The sequence below is a fragment of the Kickxella alabastrina genome (genome assembly GCF_025024165.1).
Source record: "Kickxella alabastrina strain RSA 675 chromosome Unknown BX661scaffold_13, whole genome shotgun sequence".
Lineage (NCBI taxonomy): Eukaryota > Fungi > Kickxellomycota > Kickxellomycetes > Kickxellales > Kickxellaceae > Kickxella > Kickxella alabastrina.
In genome coordinates this window covers 588,291-605,851 of record NW_026251484.1, presented here as the reverse complement: position 1 = coordinate 605,851, position 17,561 = coordinate 588,291, and the positions used below count along the sequence as shown (strand labels likewise).

At 46.5% G+C, this 17,561-nt stretch overlaps 4 protein-coding genes across 4 annotated transcripts; 2 read left to right on the top strand and 2 right to left on the bottom strand.

Moving 5' to 3' along the window:
• The first annotated feature begins 3,878 nt into the window (after window positions 1-3,878).
• Window positions 3,879-4,403, top strand: BX661DRAFT_183663 (uncharacterized protein). Its single transcript, XM_051536275.1, has one exon. It carries the CDS (start codon window positions 3,957-3,959, stop codon window positions 4,314-4,316), a length of 360 nt encoding a protein of 119 aa, XP_051391356.1. The 5' UTR covers window positions 3,879-3,956; the 3' UTR covers window positions 4,317-4,403.
• Window positions 4,404-5,021: 618 nt separating this feature from the next.
• Window positions 5,022-5,405, bottom strand: BX661DRAFT_171523 (uncharacterized protein; the record flags this gene model as incomplete). The annotated part of the gene is made up of 1 exon (XM_051533711.1): window positions 5,022-5,405. One exon carries the CDS (start codon window positions 5,403-5,405, stop codon window positions 5,022-5,024), a length of 384 nt encoding a protein of 127 aa, XP_051391355.1.
• Window positions 5,221-5,717, top strand: BX661DRAFT_183651 (uncharacterized protein; the record flags this gene model as incomplete). Its single annotated transcript, XM_051536274.1, has 1 exon — window positions 5,221-5,717. A coding segment is annotated over one exon (266 nt), but the record flags the coding sequence as incomplete, so codon positions are not given.
• A 10,659-nt stretch (window positions 5,718-16,376) lies between these two features.
• On the bottom strand, window positions 16,377-17,560 carry BX661DRAFT_31234 (uncharacterized protein). The gene has a single exon (XM_051539060.1). The coding sequence runs from the start codon at window positions 17,420-17,422 to the stop codon at window positions 16,508-16,510; it is 915 nt and encodes a 304-aa protein (XP_051391353.1). The 5' UTR covers window positions 17,423-17,560; the 3' UTR covers window positions 16,377-16,507.
• Between the last annotated feature and the right edge of the window lies 1 nt (window position 17,561).

The following is a 17,561-nucleotide window of genomic DNA, read 5'->3' as shown; positions in this document are numbered from 1 at the left end:
AATGAGAATTAATAAATGTTGTTCTTGCTTTACCCTTTTTATAGCTGTCTTTATACTCACAAAGAAAAGGGCAACTAATGTACATTGCCTATAAAATAAATCTGTGCCCAACATACATCATACACTTTTTGCTATTGTATGGATTTATTGAAAATTGAAAATGAATATTACTCAGTACTCCATAGGAAGTAGTTGTTATTGGGATTGTTGGTGTTGGGCATGTATTTCCTTTATATAAAATCCTCACCAGTTGCCTTTTTCCTTGTGAGCATAAAGACTCACAATGTGACATCAGAAATGGGAGCTAAATCACATGACAGTGCAGATGCATGAAATATGTTTATTGTAATGAGGATTGGACTAGCTATAATATATATTAATAAAAATGAGACTATGGAAAGAGCTGAAGAGCTCACTATTCAGAATTTGCCATACACATAAAATATCATAAACATATTTTATACATCTGTGCTGTCACGTGACTCGGCCCCCATTTCTGATGTCACAGTAATACTCAACTGTCTTGTTCATGTGTGGCCAGTAGAAATCATGCAAATGTGCAAGTGTTGGCTCCACTGCTAAATGTCCAGCTGTAGGTGCATCATGGTTCCTCTTGAAAATCTCTGATTGCAGCCCATCAGTGTGTGGAATGCAGAGTTGCAGTTGTGTATCAGCAATGTAGTAAAGCAGGCCATCAACTTCCTCATAGCACTTGATTTTTGTTGCCAGTCCTTTATCAATTGGCTCATTTGGGTGCAACAAAGCATGGTAGACCTTCTTGAATGTGCCATCCTCCATGTATCCCTGTCAAATATGTTCACGTAGCTCTTCATTGCCTGAGAGCACTGCAACTGCTGATATCTCAAGGTGTGGGTGGTGCGACAGTCCATTGGCCAGCTGGTTGTCCTTGCCAGGCTTGTAAACAATGTCTAGATCATGTTCATTGATGGCATCAAGCCAGCGCAGCTGTGTCGGTGACAAACGACTCTGTGTTTTAATGTACTTGAGTGGGTGGTGATCAGTCTCGATGATAATATGTTGCCCTGCCAAGTAGTGGTGCCATTGCTCCAGGCTCTAGACAATAGCAAACAATTCCTTGTTTTGCACCTCATACTTGCATTGCACGTCATTTAGTTGCTTGGAAAGGTACTTGACAGGGTGACGGCCATCTGGGTGCATCTGCTCAAGCACTGCTCCAACACCAAAATCACTTGCATCAGTGACCAAATATGTCTGCAGGCCCTCACAGAATGGCTTCAAGATTGGGGCTGCACACAGTCGACGTTTCAGCTCAGTGACAGCAGCCTCACAGACAGGTATTGTGACATCAATTATTGCGATGTCACGTGACAATTGCAATTGGGAATTTGCGATTGTTTGAAATTGTGATTGTTTACGATCGTGATTTCTATTTTCATGGGCGATAGTTTTGAATAGATAAGCGGAGCTCTTGAAGCTCCCTTATAGTGGATTTTTAATAAAATTAGTTAGTACGAATAAGTTTTATTACATTATCCATCTTTGCACAGTGTATGAGGCGGTCAAACTCCTGGTGGAAAGCCAGGAGGTCAGCATCAGCCATGAATCGCAGCTGGTTGAGCTTCTGCAGGCCATGGAAGCTGCTGCTGATGGTCTCAAATGTGATCTCCAAATAAGACCTGAGATCATCAAAAGTGGCAGGGCCAGATGCATCCAGACTATCAAGATAATTTTCCCACTCAGCAGCAACTGTCTCTGAGAGACACATGCATGCGAGATCTGCCTTGTGTTCTGGGTGGGTCACACCTAACTGTGCAAATCTCCTCTCCACACTCTTTACCCATATGCTGAGCGGATATGCCTCCACTTTGCCATCAAAACGGGGGATGTGCTCTGCGAGCTTGGCAAATCCAGAGTACACTGAAGGCATGAGTTGAGCTGGTGCAGCTGCAGCAGGTAAAGGGCCAGTAGCAACTGGGAGTTCAGAGCCCGACATGGTGCAGAGACAGAACGAAATATAAGGAATAAAGAAGAGTAAAATAAAATAACTGTGCCAAAGTAGGCTGAGGTTACTTGCAAAGAAAAAACGCAGCAAGTAGAAAATATCAGCAAAAAGTATGCCAAAAAAAAATGTGTGCGGAGGTGCTACCAAGTGTTACGTTAGAAATATATATTCAAACAAAATGAACTAAAAGAAAGCTAAGGGATGAACAGCCTCCACTGTTCATATTCATTAGTATTTATGTGTCCATATGAATTCCCGCATGTCCAAGTAGGGAATTAACTAGCGATTGATTAATGAATCAATCGCCAGAGACAAGCCGCAATTTCTTGTATCACAGGAAGTGGACACTCTATTTATATGAAATCTGGCATTCAAATGGACGGGCGAGAAAGGCAGCTAAAACAGAGCTGTCATTTGGAAAAAGAGATAGAAAACGAAAAATACAGCAAGGTCTTTGTTTTGTGCCAGCCTAAAATAATTTTCCCACGTTTTTGCACCAAGAGGCCTGTATTTGGGCAATATAATAAGCCCAAACTGCCAAAAATAGCAGCAAGATATATCTCCACATGCTTGAAAAAATGTTAAGTGAAAATGATTTTGATACTTTCAAATATACAAACATGCATTCGGCCATTTTCGCAAGCCAAGCAATGATATCTTTTTTTGGGGGAGGGCAAATTTTGTTCTGAATATTTACATGTATATTTAGTAAATAAGTGCTATGCACTGTGTAAAGGTAAAGAAAAGAGAGCATATTGCTTTGGTCACTGTGTGACTTATTGTTTGTGTGGCTAAACAGCCAAGACTGATTAATCAGTCGATCGCCATCAACCAATGATATTAATCAAAAGGATATTTATTTCTTCCAAGAACAATTCTTGGCTGCCTAATAGCCATTTCTTATATGCTCTCCCTGGCATGTAAATAAACTATAATAAAACCTACACCATTGCTTACTTGCCATGCACGTAATCAATTAATCTCAGTAAGGCAACATGCAAAGCCATGTGCCTTAACTGTGGCATATCATTGGAGTCAATTCACAAACTGATTTGCGTAGCATTGGATGTCAGTGCTTTAAAAGCATGTTCATAAAATGATGAATCATTTCCAGCAATGACATATACAGGATGCTGCTTCCATTATTGCTAAAATCCCATGTATAAGTAAGACATGGTTTATCAAATATTCAGCTGGTAATTCTTTGGGCACTCTTGTTCCTTTTTTACTCACAACCACAAACATCTTTACTTTATTTGCCAGCAACCATCATTTTCAACATGCAGATTTTCTAATTCACCACCCTTGCCCTGGTTGCTGTTGCTGCCACTGCTGTGACATCAATTATTACAATCACAATTTCTATTTTTACTATCGATAGTTTTGAATAGATAAGCGGAGCTCTTTAAGCTCCCTTATAGTGGATTTTAAATAAAATTAGTTAGTACGAATAAGTCATTACAATAAACATATTTCACACAATTGTTGAAGGCAGCCAATCACTGCCTAGGCGAATATTTATTATTTCGTGTAAGGTTATAGGCCCTCATGGACGCGAAAAACAAGTCGTTTTTGGAGGTTTTAGTTTAGTTATAGTTGGAGGAAAATACATTGACACTTAAAAATAGTTGTCTCATTGCCAAAACTTTGCAACACAAACCCATCCAGAAATTCAATGCCTCATGAGGACGCACCCTAGTTATCCTGGCGGACGCGCGCAGTGATGACATCGACGGCACCCAACTCCAGCAGCTGCACCATCTGCGGATTCACCACCTCTGTTACGTTTTCTTCTGCTGCTGCCAGTCGATATGCCATGAGAAAAGTGCACAGCCGCACGAGACTCTCCATCAGCATGTGCAAAAGCCCAAACTCAGACACTGACTAGCGCGCAACACCGAGCAATGCAGGCAGAAACACCAGGTCGATCATCTGCCGGTGGTACTCAGTGTGCAGTGCAAACTGCTTTGCCATGGCCACACATACCAATACAAGCATGGTGTCTGACTGCTGTCTCTGTTTGCTGCTGCCTCAAGCCGAGCCATTGGCTGGCTGCAGAAGTGCCTCACTGAGCACCTCAAGAAACCCGCAGCCGGCTGCCTGCCGCATGTGCCGCTTGGACACTGCCGTGTCTGATGTGTCCAGCAGCCCGAGCAGTGTGGTGGCTGCCCGCGTCACTACCTCATTTTCCCTGGGCACGCGCATAGCGTCCACCAGCGCCTCAATGCCGCCGGCCCAAACCACCCTGCCGACCCGCTGTGGCGTCATCACCAGCACCTGCAGCAACACAACTACCCTCAACCGGCCCTTCTCTGGTCCTGAACTGCCCTGAGCCTGCGCGACTATCAACTGCAGCATCTCCTGCCGCATGGCCATATCGAGCACCAGCTCAGATGCAATATCCTGCGGCTTAAAGTTGGTTAATTCCTTGGCACAATTGGCGCTGAATTCGCACATTTTGGGCATCTGAATGTCCAACGCCGCCTCACTGTCTGCACTCCCGTCAGGATTAGTCCCAGCATAGCAGGTGTGCTGCCATTGCTTCTTTTGTTGGTGTGCGTAGCATAAATCTAGCCCGTACTGCAATTGGTCCAGCAGATGCAAAAGTACCCGGTATGTGCCGAGTGCTGTTCTGACGCTAATTGCGAGGTAATACCGGCTATCATCTATGCTAGCAAAAGAATATTGAAAGAGTGTAAAAAATACTAAATTGTAAAATGCAAACTGTGAATTGGAAAGGAAAGAAAAAATGATAAAGTAAATTAAGAAATAAGAAAGAATAACGTTAAATTGAAATCATTTGACAAAATATCAAAAATTGAAAATTATGGATGCAATCAATGTGCGAGTTTAAAAGTATTTGTTTACAGCTAAAGTGATCGGTGAAAGGTGATCGGCAGATCAACGAATCTGTAAATAAGAGGGACAGACAAAAGAGTTTATAACTTTATTAAACGTGAAGGAAATTGAATTAAAAGAAAATATTTCATCTGTTAATTTGTTGGGTCGTAAAAAGGTTTATTAAAAACAAAAAAAGCTAAAGTGCTAGCTTCTTGAATGACCCAGCATTGATCTCGTCCTCAGCTGGTCGCTTAAGCTGGCCACTATCCTCTTTGAGGAGCTCAATTGCCTGGGGATGCATAAATCTGGGAGCAGCATCCCAGTTAGCCTGTCGTTTAAATGTACTGTCCCACCAGAGCTGGTGGCTAATGTACTGGTTTCCTGGTTCAAATAAGAACCGGCGCATTGAGTGGAATAGATCCCTGAATATCTTGCTTGGATTTCCTATCCCAAACAACTCCAGATACTTTTCCTCAACCATCATGATGCTGTACCGACTCAAAGCCAGGCTTTGACTGTCCAGAAATTTGAAGCCCTGAACGTCATCTCTCTTAGTATCGGCTGAGCGCACTGCATCCATAACGACATAGAAAACACTCTCCAGGTCATCAAGGATTCCCCGGATGGGGCTGCTGCTGAGCATGGGAATTCCCATGAAAAGCGGCGTCCCTGTAAATGGGTCCTTGGCCACCTCCACTTGTCCCACTGTTGTTGCATTGAACCCCCACTGTTCGGCAACATCAATGTGTTTGAGTTGGGTTGGGTCAGTGTCCCTGGCAGCATCCTCAGCAGTGCCCCAGCCAATGACCTTGGCACAGCCCCAGTCAATGACATACACCTTGTTGTTTTTGACGCACACATTCCCTGGCGAGATGTCCCTGTGCAGGATACCTGTAATGCGATTTGGACTAGCTATAATATATATTAATAGAAATGAGACTACGGAAAGAGCTCAAGAGCTCACTATTCAGAATTCGCCGTACGCGTAAAATATCATAAACATATTTTACACGTCTGCGCTGTCACGTGACTCGGCCCCCATTTCTGATGTCACATTCGCCCCTACTTAAGATCAGACTCCGTCGGTCTTGGCGATAGCGCGCGCGGTTAAATATCGTTCATATGCTTCTGTCTCATCCACGCTACTCTTGTCCTCCCATGTTCGTCCTTCTATTCCATATCCTTCCCACTGCACCAGGTATTGGCGTTTTCGCCTCCACACACGGTCGTCAACAATCTTTTCGACCTGATACTCGAGGTGTCCTGCAACTTCTACAGGTGGTGGTTCAGAGCGGAGTGCGGCACGGTGATCGTCGGCAGCATGGTATTTTTTTAGGTGTGACCACGAAATGACTGGGTGAATGCGCATGTCGAGTGGGAGTTTGAGGCGGAATGCATTTCGGCCGATCTGTTCTTCGACCTTGTAGGGCCCAGCCCATTTATGTTGCAGTGAGTTGCTGGACCGGTTACGCAGGTAAGGTGGCGTTGTAAAGTTCGTCGAGATCATTACTTCATCGCCTGGCACAATGTCGGGTGAGGTTATCTTCTTGTCGTGGTTTCTGATCATGCGTAGCTGTGCGAATTCGATGTTTTCCTTGACTATTTCGCTAATCTGTTTAATCTTCAGGATTGTATCGTCGGCGTCGGTATTGGGCTCAGCAGTTTCCATGTTGAAGGCGATGGTGGCGGCGTTCAATGGTTGGAAGCTATAATTTGCATAGAATGGGCTGTGCTGTGTCGAGCTGTTGCTGCGACTATTATAGGCGAACTCTGCATGCACTATGTGTTGGTTCCAGTCGTTTTGGTAATTGTTGCACGTCGCACGCAGCATTGACTCCAGTATCTGGTTCACACGCTCAGTCTGTCCATCAGTTTGTGCATGGCCGGCAGTGGACATGTTGAGTTGCGTTCCAGTTTGCTTCCACAGTGCCATCCAGAATGCAGAGCGGAATTTCGGATCACGGTTTGATATTATGGACTCGGGCAGGCCATGTTGGCGGTAGATGGTCTTGAAATACAGGTCGGCGGTTGTCTGGGCGGTTGCGGCATTGTGTGTTGGTACAAAGTGTGCCATCTTGGACAGGCGGTCAACGACGACCATGATTGCATCATATCCGTCCTTTGTCTTAGGTAGGCTGACAATGAAGTCCATGCTCACACTTGACCAGTTGCGTCGCGGGATCTGTAGCGGCTGTAGCGGTCCATCGCTTGGCCTGTTGCTGCCTTTGACTCTTTGGCACAGGTCACACGTTGTGACATAATTCTCACAATCCACATACATGCCTGGCCAATAGAATAGTTCACTCAGCTTGTCGTATGTTGCTTTTATACCCGGGTGTATTGCAGCATCATGGAACTCGGCCAGCAGTAGTGATCTGTCTTGCTTTGTTCCGACGCAGCGGCGTCCTTTCTTGAACAGGACACCACCCTGTGCATGGAATTTGTTTGTAATGTCGCGCTCGGCTCTGGATGTTGGTTCTTCGCCACTACTAATCCTCTCCATAATTTTCTCCAACTTGCTGTCGCCCTTGTAGGAGTTCTCAGGGTTCGCGCTCGTCTTCAGCGTTAGCGCTTTGACAGCAGCCATGCGGACTGCTATCCTCCCCCTTTTCCTGAAGAGCCGAACCCGTTGGCTCCACCGGCTGTCTCCTCAAAGGACTTGACCTCAGTGATGTGTGAGTGTGCGATCTTGGTTGGAATCAACTGTGCTATGCGGTCATGTGCAGCGAACGGAATCTCTATATTGCCTGTGTTGAACAGGAGTACTGAAATCTCACCGCGGTAGCCCCCGTCGACTATTCCTCCGAGCACCACAACACCCTTGGCAGCCAGGCTACTGTGTGGGGCAATGCGCAGGTATGTGCCTATTGGCGCCTTGGCGGCGATGCCTAATGGGACAAGGTGTTGGGCCTTGGGCTCGAGCACAAACTTGGTTATACAGTATACATCAAATCCAGCGTCATCTGGATATGCCTTGCAAGGCATCGTCGCATCGTCGTGTAGCAGCTGAACCTCCATGCTGTTGGCAGTTGTGCGTGGCACAAACAGTGCGCACAGTTTCCATTTTTCAAATTGGTCTATCAGGTCGTCGTTGTGCGTATTGTCCTTTGGCTGGTCAGTCTCCATGGTTGCACTCATCGTTTCTGCAGCCACTGTCTCTTGTGTTCGTTTGGCTTCTGTTTCGGCTTCAGCGCGACATCCGCGTTGGTAGTTCTTGTAGTGCAGCGACTTGCGCACATATTCAGCACGGTTTAGTTCTCTGCGCTCATCGGCAGTCAAATATGTTCTGTCGACCACGGCTGGCGTTGGCGGAAAATTCGTTGTCTGTGCAGCTGGAGTGGTTGTCTTGATATTGGGCATGGGTATGGGCATAGGTATAGGTACGGATGTGTGTGCGGCGTCATCGTTTTTACTCGTGTTGTTCAGCGGGGCATCATTTAGTGGTATAGCTGGTGCAGTCAGTCCTGTCGGTGGCGTCAGTGCCATGTGTGGCACCTTGCCTGAATGTGACGCTGCGTATACTATGTTGTCGGGTTGCGATTCGAGTGAGCGTGACAAGCCGTCAGCAACTGCATTTTGAGCGCCCTTGCGGTAAATGATTTTCATGTCGAATTCCTGCCAGATATCCAGCCAGCGGGCCTGGCGCGGGGATATGTTGTTTTGCGTCTTAAGGAACTCGATTGATTTGTGGTCTGTAATCACTTCAAACTTGATGCCATGTAGGTAATGCCGCCAGAGGACCAGTGCACGAATGATTGCAAGAAGTTCTTGCTCGTGGACTGCATAGTTGCGCTGTGCTGGTCCCAGCTTTGCCGAATAGAATGCCACTGGGCACCACACCTTGTCATGTCGTTGGTGTAGGACACCGCCAATTGCAGAGCCGGATGCATCTGTCTCGACTCTCGTTTCGCAAGTTGGATCATACTGATGGAGTATTGGTGCTGTGGATAGTTGCTGCTTCAGCTCGGTGAAAGCCCTGTCAGCCTGGTCGTTCCACGAAAAGTCGGTATTGCATAGCAAATCGGTCAGCGGTAGTGCTATTCTAGCATAGTTTTTAATAAACCGGCGGTAGTAGCCGCTTAATCCAAGGAATGCGCGGATGTCTGTAATTGTCTCTGGCGTGCGCCACTCTTTAACGGCATCTACTTTGCGTGGGTCAGTCGCAATACCCTTGCCTGAAATGACAAACCCAAGGAAGTCGACTGTGTCTTTGAAGAATGCACATTTTTCGGGTTTTGTGTGCAGGTTGTGCTCCTTGAGGCAGGCGAGTACATCCTCGAGATCTTTTGCATGGTCGGCGTCATTCTTTGAAAAGACTAAGATGTCGTCTAGGTACACGATGCACGTTTTGCCAAGTAGGTTGCGCAGCGCATGGTTCATGACACGTTGGAAGACGGCAGGGGCATTTGTCAGCCCGAAAGGTACAACTGTGAATTCAAATGACCCTTGTTTTGTGCGGAAGGCAGTTTTGGCGATGTCTGCATTGCAAATTCGCACCTGGTGGTAAGCCTGTACCAAATCGATTTTCGAGAAAACTTTTGCGCCACGGGTGTCGTCAAGCAAATCGTCTATACGCGGCATTGGGAATGCATCTTTTATCGTCACTGCGTTCAGGCCACGGTAGTCAACACACAGGCGCATTGATCCATCCTTTTTCTTGACAAAGAGGACTGGTGCACCCCATGGGGAAGATGACGGGCGGATATACCCCTTTGCAAGTAAGTCAGTCACTTGTCGGTCTAGTTCATCCATCTCTGCATGTGACAGGCGGTATGGTGCCTTGGTCACAGGTGCTGTGCCCTCATGTACATGGATTTCCATCTCAGGGCCGCCTGGTGGTGGTCGTTTGGAGGGCGGCTGATCAAGGACTTGGGTGTATCTGGCATGTAGCTCCTGTAGCGCCCTGTCTTGTGTCGTCGTGGTTGCTGCCACATGGATTGCTGGATTGGTATCGTTGTCAGGGAATGTAATTCGTAGCCATCCCCATTCCTCAATTTGGTCGTTTGCACGTGCAGTTTTCAGTGCACTGATTGACATAGGCTTCAGCTGGTCCTCGTCGGTCCGAGGCTCTGCATTACCCCGGATGGACCAGCTTTTCCCGCCATAGTCAAATGTCACCTTGTCAAGGTGGCTGTGGATCGTGGCCTTGTGTTTTTTTAGCCAATTATTTCCTAATATTATATCTTCGGAAACTGGGAGAACAAGGCAATGTACTGTAATTGTTAGGTTGCTCAGGAGGCGCAGCGTTACTGTGCATGACTCGGTGCAGTCCTTGTAGTGTGCGCCATTGGCCAGTTGTATTGGTTGGCTGTGTTGTAGTCGTTCGGATTTCAGTTTAAGTCGGTCGCGGGTCTGTTCGTTGATGATGGTAATTTGTGATCCATTGTCGATGAGCACACGGATGGCTTTGGTGTCTATAGTTGCATTTAAAATCAGTTGGGGCTCAGGTGAGGTTTGTCTGTTAATAGCGGTTTTATTTGGGGGGCAAACGGCAATTTCAGAGATGATAAGGGCAGAGGACTCACATCCACTCATGCCCTTCTTGCTTTTGGGTGTGTATTCTTAGGGCAGCGATGCCACTTGTGTTCATCACTGCCACACCCAAGGCACACGTTGTTGGCAGCCCACTTCTCAAACATCTCCTTGGTACAGCCCGACTGCTTGGAGACACTTGCAAATGGCGGCAGGCCACTGCGTCTCCTTTCTGTCTGCACTGCATTCACCATTATTGCATCCACATTCATAGCTGTATTATCATGACGGCCATGAATGCGCAGGAAGGCTCTGGCACGGGAAGTCAGTGCATCAATCTCGTATACTGTCGAGCTTGTCGATTCGCTCAGAATCTGCTGGTTGAGCATTGGTGGTAGCTTCATGAGGAAGGTCGTGGTCACATGCCTGTCTGAGAGTTTGAATTCCAGAATTTCCGCGAGGTACTTGAATTGCACCACAAACTCCTCTAAGGTCTCTAATGTCCCAGGCTGTTGTAGGTGGTAGTATTTGTGCAGTGTGTCATAGTATGACACTGCACGCGAGTATGTAGTTGTCAGGAACTCCTTGAACGTTCCCCAGTCGCGGTGGTCCTTGTTGTGTTCTGTACAGTGTCTGCGGTACTCGTTTTTCTTGTCTGTTGGGATCTTGTGTGAGGCTACAAATACCCACTCACTCTCGTCTAGCTTTGCGTGGATAAAGTGTTCCTCAGTATCTCTCACCCAGGGTCCAACGGCAATTGCCACCTTCTCTGCGTTGTCCTCGTCTGGTGCCAGTGTCGGGCTGAATCTCATTGCCGATTCGTATGGCGACATTCCAGTCATGGTTACTGTTTTTTTTTTTTTTGTTTTTTTGTTTTTTTGTTTTTATATATATATATTAACCAGTTTGTCTGTCGGTCAGTCAGTCGTTGATGAGGAAGCGCGGGTTTTCGAACTTGAGGTGCTACCAAATGTAATGCGATTTGGACTAGCTAGAATATATATTAATAGAAATGAGACTACGGAAAGAGCTAAAGAGCTCACTATTCAGAATTCGCCGTACGCGTAAAATATCATAAACATATTTTACACGTCTGCGCTGTCACGTGACTCGGCCCCCATTTCTGATGTCACACTGACTGTCATTGGCTCAAGCAGCCAGCAGGTTTTATAAAGAATTCCTATAGTTTAAAAGAGGAAATGGAGTACTTTGGACTATTATAACAATTAAAAAGTTGTTCAGCAAGAATAATGGATTAACATAAAAAACCTTCCTGGACCCCTGTAATTATCTATGTAAGTTTCTATTAGTCAAATTGCTGTTATAGTAAGAGGGGGGGTGTGATGAGCACTAGTTGTCTAGTATTAAAAATTAGGGGTGATTTTATAAAAGGTTTTATTTCTGATGTTTCTAAAGTACTACTAGGGCCGGCCTCATCTTATGTTGGGCACAGATTTCCTTAATAGGCAATGCCTGTGACATCAGAAATGGGGGCCGAGTCACGTGACAGCGCAGACGTGTAAAATATGTTTATTATATTTTACGCATACAGCGAATTCCGAATAGTGAGCTCTTTAGCTCTTTTCGTAGTCTCATTCAGATTAATATTTATTATAACCAGCACAATTCCTCATTACAATGCCCATCAGTTGCCCTTATCTTTATGAGTAGAAAGACTCACAGGCATAAAAATGGCAAAATAACATTTTATTAGTTCTCTCCCTGCTTGTTTCCTAGTTTTTAGAATATAGTTTTACCTATGTTTATTTAATTCACTCATTAACACTATGTGGGACTCACAAAAAATATCATAAATTTTGATGTATCCATGCTTGGGAATATTGGCAACCAATACAAATTCCTATCATTAGCACAAAACCTATAAAATGAATGGAGTAGATGGAAAGGTGTGAATTGCATTATGAAAAGCATCTACAAATAAATAAAATAAAAAGAATGTAATGATGCTTTTAAAATTGGTCCAAGCAGGTTGCAGAGAGAAAGTGTAGAGAAAAATGTTTTCAGGCAAATACATTTGGTTTTACAAGCAACTGCATATATATATAATAAGATTGGTTGGGAGGCAAATTGTGTTTTCATTTTATCCTTAGCTTTTATTTTAATCAGCTTACTTTATTTTGCTAATACTTCACTATAATTAGTTTTTGATATTCCAATGAGCTCAGTTAAAAAGGGATTCAAAAAATTAGGTAGTATATCCTTCCCCAAGATAAATTTATACCTGCCACTCCAACTGGACCAATCCACATATAATGGATGTGATCATACTATTGATGTTGTATATGATGCTGAGAAAAATACTGTAGAAACTATAACATTAGACATTAATGAAAACACAACATTCCAGGAAGTCACCACTATGGCATATGATGAATTAGTGAAACAGAAAACACTTCTGATCAATGGAAAGGCTGTTAGCAAAGAAAAGAGAGACAACTTGATTGAGTGTATCATTTATGAGAAAAAAGGTAAGGATAAGTTTATATACAGTAAACACAAAGATTGTACAATTCACAAATTCCAGGAGAAATATAAATTGAAAGAGATCTCCCTGAAGCTTGTTCATAATAAGGATGTGTGATAATAAGTCAATATTTAAAATGATCAATTACTGAAATATACTATTATTAACTCACCACCAAAGTATGTCTAGGCTGGCCTAGTCTGCTTGGATAGATAATACAATTGCTTTGAGCTGGTATATTTGGTCCATATAGAGAGTTGTGTATAGCTTTCCTTTATAGGCAATGCCCATTGGTTGCCCTTTTTCTTGTGAATATGAAGACTCAGTCATAAAAAGGGCAAAACAACAACATTTATTTGTTCCTTCTCTTTTATTTTCCCAGCTTTTACAGAATACATTTTTAAATATTTATGAAATACACTTGTTAACATAGGCAATGGAAAATAATTAAAGTAGTCAAGCAGCATATTTGTAACATCAAAAATGGGGGCCGAGTCACGTGACAGCGCAGACGCGTAAAATATGTTTATGATATTTTACGCGTACGGCGAATTCTGAATAGTGAGCTCTTCAGCTCTTTCCGTAGTCTCATTTCTATTAATATATATTATAGCTAGTCCAAATTGCATTACAATGACAACGATTTCTATTTTCACTGTCGATAGTTTTGAATAAATAAGCGGAGCTCTTTAAGCTCCCTTATAGTGAATTTTGAATAATAAATATATTTTTGACAAACTATTCTTATTACAGTGTGGATGCCCATTACCAGGACAAAGAAGCTGGAACTTAGATATGAAACGCGGCTGGAAGGAGCTAACAGAGGACATTTGTCATTTTATCAAACCATGGAATTTAAAACCTCTAGCATAATTGCCTCCCCACAAGAGGCATTGTTTGATACACGTTCTGAGAATACCATTTTTGACATATTAATAAATCACATTAAACTAATTCCAAAATTCCTTAGAGAGGCCTTCTATTGAGTCCTCTCTAATTGCCCTATTATAGGCCATGTAAAGCTCCTCAAATGTTACTGTATAAATGTCTATCCAGTATTAATCCAGTAGACTGTGGGCTCTCGGCTTAGATGAGGTTATATTATGCTCTGGCAGCATCACAAGGAGTATATGGGGAATAGGGGCAGTAAAGCCTTTATTATTAAAATAAAGCCAATGAAGGGGCCTGAAAGGGCCAATATCCACAGCTTCAGTAGCCTTTGGCTACCTCGAAATAAAAATTTGAAATAGTAATGTAGATATAATTCCATCAATAAATTAAATAAAAAATCAACAACACGACTGTGCCCACTTGTCGCAAATTGGTATAAACACTAAGCCCATGGACTAAGATTATATATAAAAATGAAAATTTCCTTTGTGTATAATTAAGTTCAATATAGTCATCAATACTATTACCGATTGTAAAATACACCGCCCTATCAGCCCTATGTCACTTTAAATGTGCCTTGACTGTGACATTTAATCAGTAGTATTATAAAATCTATTATAAATGCTGCACTTGCTCCATATCGTGCATAATGTCCAGTGTGTCCTGGTCGATAATGTCATCCTCATCAATATCATCATCGTCATCTTCGTCATTATCTCCGTTCCCATCATCATCCTCATCCTCATCTTGGCCATTGTCAATATCCGTGTCGACATCATCTTCGTCACTGTAGTCATTATACCCGCCGTCGGTACTCATTGAATTGGACCGCACTGATGCTCTGCTGGAATGTTTGGTCGCGGCATTGTGCGTTGCATTTGCGTCATCAAAACCAGTGCCACCATTGATGCGACGCGCACTTATGTGTGGCACAAGTCTCGCTGCCGCTGCACAAGCGCAGGGTCATCTGCCAAAGAATCGTCACCTTCGTCACCATTGTTGTTGTCACTGGCATCACCATCCAACTTTATGTTGGCTTTGCTACCTGGTTTGGGCGACCAGACTGATGGTTTGGCAAAATTAAACAACGCCACGTTGGTTGTTTGTGAGTCTTAGCAACGTTGCCATGACGAACATGATCATCTGCATATGCAAACGAAGATGAATCCGATACGGATCCTGCTTCAGAACACGATGCAGATGCAGGGGGCGACATGGCTTTGGGTGTGTTACCATCACCTTTGTCGCTTATTGAAGTGCACTCTCCATCGGCAACACGGTTCAAGTCTGAGCCCGATGGTGTTGATGCAATAGCCGATGGCAATGAAGCGGTTGAGGTGGTGGAAGCGGCGACGAGCCACGCACAAGATTAAATGGTGATAACGCGCTGCTAGCCTTTTTCAAAAGGTTCAAGTGACCACCACTGATGTTGCTATTGTTGTCATTTGCCGTGTCTGTATCTGCTGCTGGTGCTGCCTCAACATGCAGCCATCGGCTGCGGCCCCTTTGCATCTGCCTGCGAGCTGTCGGACACATTGGGCGGCAGTGCAGTTTGCGTCGAGCTGGCCCACGAATCGGCTCTCTGTCGGACTGCGGTGTCTGACAGTGCCGGTGTTCCCAAAGCCAGATATTGCTGGTGATGATGATGACCTCCTGCGTGGGACAATGGTGACCTTTGGTTTTGCGCTGGCGACCCAATGCTCGACTGTGCGTGGCTCGTCCGTGGAACATGTACAATGGTGACGATATCGAAGTGCGACGCGCGGCACTGGGCAATGACAAAGCAGTAGCCACAGCCGCAGGGACGGTGCCCTTTGCGTTCACACTCGGCTTGCTCTTGTTCGCTGCGGCATTCGCCTCCAGGGTCAGCATAGCATCGATCTCGGCGAGCTCATCGTCGATTTCCGGCATCTTGGGTTTCCAGTACTCCCAGTCATTGTATTTTGGGTCGAGCTTTGACGACAGTGCGGGAACATCATGTCAACCAGGTCGTTGATCTTGACATACGATGACTTGTAGCCTGGAAGCAGATCCAGCTTGATCTCGCCGTACGTGTCGATGGTACAGATGCGCGACACAGGCACATTGACGCTGCGGTAAGACATGGCGTCGGTGATGCGGTTTCCAAAGCCGGCGTAGAACGGCGACTGGTCGCCGAACAGGTTCTTGATATCTCGCAGACATGCCATCTTGAACTCCTGTGGGCGGCGCATGATGACCTCGCGGTGGAACGACGTGAACAGGCGGTCGGGTGACAGCAGCAGTGGGCCCCTGGGAGCTTGAACTGACCCTGCTTGACGTTGTTTAAAAAGTACCGCGTGCCGTCAGCCTGCCCGATAGCCCTGGACGTCAGGTACAGGATCTCGTACCCGTTGTTGGCAATGTCGTGTACAGCTTGGCGACGCCCTGGTGCGTCCAGTCCTTGCCGACCATGTTGAACAGGTGGCCCAGCGCGTCCGACTTTGTAATCGTCCCATCGATATCAGAGATGACGATCTGCGTGTCGTATCTGTACAAATAGAGCTTCGCCTCGCAGTACGCCTTGTTTGAAGGCACAAGGAACTTGATGTCATTGGCGCCCTGCCTCAGGCCGAGCGACTTTAGCTGCTCGGAGGTCATCCGCACGTCTTGGCGTAGTGCAACGAATGCTGGTGACTGCGCTGCCTCGCCACAGGGTGTATCAAAGCCCCTCATCGCTCATGTATGCGCCGCCGGCCTCATCCGCCGAGGACATGCCGTCGTGCGTGGAGTACGGGTCATGGCCTCGACAGGCTGCAGCGGCATTCTGATGGCCACGGCGTCGGCGGGGTCCCCCTCTGCAACCAAAGTCTTTGCTACGAACCTGCAGCGCTGTCCGCGTCGGGCTGGGCAGTTGACGCTGTGCGTTGGCCCCATCGCCACCAGCGCCGGCCCTCGGGCTTGCTGGCAGTGGAGGCGGCTGAGGACGCGGCAGAAGTGGCGGCCGCTGCCGCCGTGGCAGAGCTGGCGGACAGCTCATCGCCAATGTTCAGGCTGCTGCTGTCGATCTCGGCGACAATCCTCTCTGCTGACGCGCTGGCAGCGTTGATTGCCGCCGGCTCAAGCGACGACGCGCCGCTGACGCGAAGCTGCGATGACTGCTGCGCGAGCCCTGGCAGCGTGATGACGGCGGCTGTGCTGGTAGAGCCGCCGGCGACTGAACTCTGCTGGTACTGCAAGCAGCGGTCCAAGGGCAGACCAAAGGCAAGCTGCGACACCAGCGCAATGACCAGAGCCTCGCCCTGCACATACTCGCCGTTGACTTGGCGGAAGACCAGGCTCGGGTTGGTGATGATACCAATGGGGTCGGCTTCAAATGTCTGCGCCTGAACGCGTGCACCATCAAATATGCGCTGCTGGTAAGTCGCATCGACAGCCACTTGCAAGGCCTCGATTCCACACAATGAAATCTCTAGAACCGGCGACGAGCTGGCCGACCTGCGGGTTACTGCTGCCTCCAGGAGCGCGGACACATCAAGTGCATGCTTATTGGGTTGCTCGCTGGCACCCGGCTGGCGCACGTCGGCAGCCGTCTTGTCGTCGACGCCGTTGATGTCGTTGCTGTTGCTGACGGCTAGCGAGGGCTCGGCGGCGATTTCGCCGGTGTGTGGCGTGGGCGTGATCTTGACGCCCCAGTCCCACTCGGAGTGCAGGCCACCCGACCCGGCGCGGCCGCTGCTGCTGTCGTCGTCAAGGCGGCCGCCGCTTCCGCCATTGCCACTGCGCGACATGGGAAATGCCAGGTCGCCAGTGCAGCTCTGACGCTGCCCGAGCTTGCAAGTTTTGCAAAGGCATCAAGCTCGAATGCTGAGTCGCTGACGGCGCTCATCGTGCGTCTTTTGTACCTGGCAGCCCGGCCGCCCACCAGGG

What these genes read in the sequence shown, in the direction of transcription:
- BX661DRAFT_183663 (XM_051536275.1), top strand. Translation starts at nt 3,957, where the DNA reads ATGGCCACACATACCAATACAAGCATGGTGTCTGACTGCTGTCTCTGT.
- BX661DRAFT_31234 (XM_051539060.1), bottom strand. Translation starts at nt 17,422, where the DNA reads ATGTCGCGCAGTGGCAATGGCGGAAGCGGCGGCCGCCTTGACGACGAC.